General features: G+C 39.2%; 1 protein-coding gene across 2 annotated transcripts in view; it reads left to right on the top strand.

Annotated features, from left to right (window-relative positions):
- The window catches only part of ugt8 (UDP glycosyltransferase 8), a 39,824-nt gene that overhangs the window by 30,822 nt on the left and 3,037 nt on the right, over positions 1–5,965 (top strand). For both annotated transcript variants that reach the window (XM_002934246.5, XM_012955544.3), the window contains exon 5: positions 1,658–1,877. In XM_002934246.5, coding sequence (XP_002934292.2) covers positions 1,658–1,877 — 220 coding nt within the window. The remainder of the gene's footprint in view (positions 1–1,657; positions 1,878–5,965) is intronic.

Genomic DNA, 5,965 nt, shown 5'->3' on the forward strand with positions numbered 1-5,965 from the left:
TATAATACTGTACCATAATCTAAACATGATCATGCACACTATAGCTTTAGGTACCATGTATTAGGTACAGTACGTGTTCCATATAAACAACAACTGCAGGCCAGTGTATTAGTCCAGACAGATGAGCATTTTATTTAGTGACATTTACAGCAAAAACCCTGATTTATAGAAAAGAATGAAGCAAAGCTCATTCAGGCAGATTAAACTGCACACATTTTATAAGGTTTTTCCTTTACAGAACATGTTCCATGCACACACAGCCTCTTTCAGGTATCAAAGGGCTTGTATGCTTAAAACAAATATAGTTAATAAAAAGCATATTAAAATCAGCTGGGCACCCTGGTAGCACTGAGAGACACCTAGAGGAACACTCTTTATTTTAATGTGGTAGGTAATTCAAAGGCTATAATTGATCAGTCGTCTGCCAGAAGTATAAGAACACATAATTAGTTTCCCACGTGTTTGTGCACTTAGTTCAGGTCAGTTTTTATATAGAAAAATGCTTAGCAATAATGGCATGGGATCAGTTATCCAAAATGATTTGTAGCTCAGATTAGGGTTATTTCCAAAATGTTCACCCCATTCCTAAAAACTATTATTTAACACTATGGCACATTGGGTGTTTGAGCCCTTGGAATCAAGCAGATAACAGGGGCAGGAAAAATATTCTTATACTCCTGTCAGAGAAAACTGACTTAGACTTCTGTGGGATCATGTGGATAGGGTTTGCTGTTTTCTGTCTGATTACAGAGGTGATTAAAACACTCCATGAGCCATTAGCCTTAAACAAAAAATACAGTTATTTTGCCATTAGCATGTAATTACCGTATGCTGGGTTAATAAACATCTACTATGTGCTCAATAAAAGGGCTTGGTCTGAACATCCTCAGAAAAAAACGCCCAGTTTATAAAAGTAGGGAAAGAGTTCAGTGAAAATAGCCCTTATAAATTAGTGCTTTATAATGGCAAAATAGTAGGACATTTTTTCAACATATAAAACAATGGGTAGAATGTAATTTCAAAACAATTTCTATTTTTTGTGTTCATTTTTAGCAAAGGTGATTTTAGGTGGGTATTGCCCCTTTAAAAAATAAGTAAACCTTTGTTTTTAATCTCTAGAAGCCCCCAGCATAACATACCTTTTTCCCTGCATGGGGATTTATTTTGTTTTTTTTTAGTACAGCCACTTTAACTACAGCTCTTTTTGTTACTTCCTTGTCTAGTGTGAAGCTCTGCCTCCTTTTGCTTTCTGAGCACTCCTTCTCTCTCTGACTATGATGACCTCAAAGAGGTGCCTCCTGCACATGCCTGATTGATTTTAATTGGAGCAGAGAGCATGCCCAGTAGGAACTTCTTTGAGGTCTTTGGAGAGTTGGATAGTTGGAGAGAAAAGCAGTGCTCAGAAAGCAAAAGGCTTTTACACTAGATAAGTAAGTAAAAGAGCTGCATTTCTGCTACTTATATAGAAAAACAAAATAAATCCCCATGCAGGAAGAAAGGTATGTTATTCTGTGGGCTATTTAATTTTAAATAAAAGGCTTACTTATCTTTTAAGAAGCCTGGGGAGACATGCAAATTTATAGATCAAAGGTATGAAGTATATTTGTACATGTTGTACACGTGATTATAATTGTTTGTTTGCTTCATTAATATTTAGGTCACCCAAAAATTAAAACATTCCTCAGTCATGGTGGGTTAAATGGTATTTTTGAGGCTATGTACCATGGAGTGCCTGTAGTGGGGATCCCACTGTTTGGTGACCATTATGATACCATGACTCGAGTACAAGCCAAAGGTATGGGAATTCTTCTTGAGTGGAAGAAAATCACAGAGGATACTCTGTTTGCATCGCTAACTGAAGTTATTCATAATCAAAGGTAATACATTTATGCATATTCCTTCAGTTCTTCATACAGTAGTATATACAAACAAATCCTGAAATATAGAAGATATAAGTCTAACAATATTGGGTATCTAGATGGTGTTTATTGTAATTGTCTTCTCTTAATACGTCTGTACAAACTAATTTTAACAATAGAGCAGCAATATGTAAGTTTAATTGATTTTGGAAAAAACCTCGAATTCACAAATTGATAATTAAGCCCCTAAGGGGCCAAAAGGCTTGAACAATCATAACTCTGCCCCTAAGGCTTTAGCAATCCTAAACCTGCTACTAAGGCCATCAGAAACTTTGCGCACAAGTTATTTATATGGGCCCCCATGAACACAAGCATGCTATACCAAAATTTGGCCACACCCCTTGTGTGTGTGCAATATAAATAGCTGATGTTACTCTATAATAAGCAGTTCATATAAAAAGTTCTGTTGATTAATGTGCTAATAATTCAGTCAGTTCATTGGGGGTCAGTAGAGTTTGCCCTAAGTTTAACCCCTTCCTACGTACGTGCCACTGTTCTCTGCTGCCATTGCTTGATATGGAAGTTACGTACATTTTTGTTACATAAACTGTGCTAGTAATTTAGCTACTGACGCGTGGGTCACTCAGGAGGAAGTTCAAAAGAGACTTGAACATGTAAAGGTAAACAAAGGTCCAGGACCGGATGGGATTCATCCCAGGGTATTAAATGAGCTGAGCGCTGTGATTGCCAAGCCTCTTCACATAATTTTTCAGGATTCGTTGAGGTTTGGCATGGTGCCGAGAGACTGGCGGATTGCTAATATGGTGCCATTATTTAAAAAGGGATCTCATTCTCAGCCTGAAAACTATAGGCCTGTTAGTCTGACATCAGTAGTAGGAAAGCTTCTGGAAGGGGTAATAAGGGATAGGATAGTTGAATACATTGCAGTTCACAATACTATTAGTTTGTGCCAGCATGGTTTTATGCGTAACAGATCTTGCCAGACTAATTTAGTTGCCTTTTATGAGGAGGTGAGCAGGAACCTTGATGCTGGAATGGCAGTTGATGTCATCTACTTAGATTTTGCTAAAGCGTTTGATACAGTACCTCACAAAAGGTTAATGATCAAATTGAGGAATATTGGCCTAGAACATAATATTCGTAATTGGATAGAGAACTGGCTGAAGGATAGAGTACAAAGAGTGGTGGTAAATGGAACATTTTCTAATTGGGCCAGTGTGGTTAGTGGAGTACCGCAGGGGTCAGTCCTTGGTCCTTTGCTTTTTAACTTGTTTATTAATGACCTGGAGGTGGGCATAGAGAGTACTGTTTCTATTTTTGCTGATGACACTAAATTGTGCAAAACTATACGTTCCATGTCTATGAAGATTCTCATTCATCCAGGTCATGATATACAGTATCTAGTAGAATTAAGTCTAAAACAACTGGACTTTTCTGAGTTTTTCTTGAAAACGTTTCACCACTCATCCGAGTGGCTTCTTCAGTTCAAATGACTGGTAGGGAATTCCCCGGTATTTAAACTCTTGATGGTAGTAGAGTCACAGACATCCAATCACAATGGTTCCATTGAACTTGTTCAGTTAGGTGTTAGCTGAAACTGACAGGTGTAAGAAGGTATGATCCAATCACAATGGTACCAAGATTCTCATTGATGAAGGTGTTAATCCTTCAAAGTACATGACTGGAAGTCAGCAGGCGAAACAACATAGCAGGCGAAACAACATAGTCATTCCATATGTTGCTGGAACATCAGAAAAACTTAGGAGAATTTTCAACAAACATCGCATTCCTGTGTTTTTCAAACCCAGCAACACCTTGAGACAGAAGCTGGTGCACCCGAAAGACCCAACACCCAAGCACATGAAAAGTAATGTGGTCTATGCTGTCCAGTGTAGTGAAGAGTGCTCAGACTTATACATTGGGGAGACAAAACAACCTCTCTGTAAGAGAATGGCCCAACATAGGCGGGCAAACTCCTCAGGACAAGACTCAGCGGTCTATCTACACCTCAAAGAAAAAGGTCACTCTTTTGAGGACAGTAACGTGCATATTTTGGACCGAGAGGACAGATGGTTTGAAAGAGGTGTGAAAGAGGCCATTTATGCCAACCTGGAAAAACCATCCCTGAACAGAGGAGGGGGCCTGAGACACCGCTTGTCACCAACATACAATGGCGCGTTGACATCCTTACCCCGGCAGTTTCACAACAGTTCACACTTCCAGTCATGTACTTTGAAGGATTAACACCTTCATCAATGAGAATCTTGGTACCATTGTGATTGGATCATACCTTCTTACACCTGTCAGTTTCAGCTAACACCTAACTGAACAAGTTCAATGGAACCATTGTGATTGGATGTCTGTGACTCTACTACCATCAAGAGTTTAAATACCGGGGAATTCCCTACCAGTCATTTGAACTGAAGAAGCCACTCGGATGAGTGGTGAAACGTTTTCAAGAAAAACTCAGAAAAGTCCAGTTGTTTTAGACTTAATTCTACTAGATACTGTATATACGTTCCATGCAGGATGCTGCCGCTTTGCAGAGCGATTTGACAAAATTGGAAAACTGGGCAGCAAACTGGAAAATGAGGTTCAATGTTGACATGTGCAAAGTTATGCACTTTGGTAGAAATAATATAAACGCAAACTATCTACTGAATGGTAGTGTGTTGGGGGCATCCTTAATGGAGAAGGATCTAGGGGTTTTTGTAGATCACAAGTTGTCCAATTCCAGGCAGTGTCATTCTGTGGCTACTACAGCAAATAAAGTGCTGTCTTGTATCAAAAAGGGCATTGACTCAAGGGATGAGAACATAATTTTGCCCCTTTATAGGTCCCTGGTAAGGCCTCACCTTGAGTATGCGGTGCAGTTTTGGGCTCCAGTCCTTAAGAAGGATATTAATGAGCTGGAGAGAGTGCAGAGACGTGCAACTAAACTGGTAAAGGGGATGGAAGATTTAAGCTATGAGGTTAGACTGTCGAGGTTGGGGTTGTTTTCTCTGGAAAAGAGGCGCTTGCGAGGGGACATGATTACTCTGTACAAGAACATTAGAAGGGATTATAGGCAGTTGGGGGATGTTCTTTTTTCCCATAAAAACAATCAGCGCACCAGAGGTCACCCCTATATATTAGAGGACCAGAGCTTCCATTTGAAGCAGCGTAGGTGGTTTTTCACGGTGAGGGCAGTGAGGTTGTGGAATGCCCTTCCTAGTGATGTGGTAATGGCAGACTCTGTTAATGCCTTTAAGAGGGGCCTGGATGAGTTTTTGAACAAGCAGAATATCCAAGGCTATTGTGATACTAATATCTACAGTTAGTATTACTGGTTGTATATATATAGTTTATGTATGTGAGTGTATAGATTGGTTAGTATAGGTTGTGTGCTGGGTTTACTCGGATGGGTTGAACTTGATGGACACTGGTCTTTTTTCAACCCTATGTAACTATGTAACTATTTGTAAGTTTAGGGGCCCAGTGATCTTGCTGTGGGGCCAAATAACTCATCAGTAGTAGTTATTAAAAATAGCAAAAATAATTAATATGCTAATAAGGCAGTATTTTAATTGGGGGGGGTCAGTGGAGTCTATACGTAAGTCGTGACGCGACCAGACCCCCTTAAGAAAGAAGATTACATGAAGCCTGGCACAACTGTTCCCCCTCTCCCCATTAGGGAGATGATATGGCAATTGCTGGTTTGCAGTTTATAAAACTTCAATTTGTTTTGTGAATTTTTCAGCGAAGCAAAACTGGACTGCACTACGTGTGAACCAAGTGAGTCAAATCTGGGGGTCATTTATGAACACTGGGCAAATTTGCACCTGGCCAGTAAACCATGGCAATTAATCAGATGATTTTTTTCATTGTTCTAGTAACTGAATGAAAAAAGTTAATCACTACTTGGTTGCTATGGGTTATTGCAAATTTGCCCAGTGTTTATAAATTAGCCCCAGATATGCATCACTTGTCTAGATCATGAGAAAATACGTGTAGAATGATAGCGACTTATTCCTATTCCTGCATTTACCTATCATATTGTTTTTTGATTTATAAATAACTTATTTTGACACTTTGATTTCTTGTAG

The sequence above is a fragment of the Xenopus tropicalis genome, chromosome 1, assembly GCF_000004195.4.
Source record: "Xenopus tropicalis strain Nigerian chromosome 1, UCB_Xtro_10.0, whole genome shotgun sequence".
In the NCBI taxonomy this organism is placed as follows: domain Eukaryota; kingdom Metazoa; phylum Chordata; class Amphibia; order Anura; family Pipidae; genus Xenopus; species Xenopus tropicalis.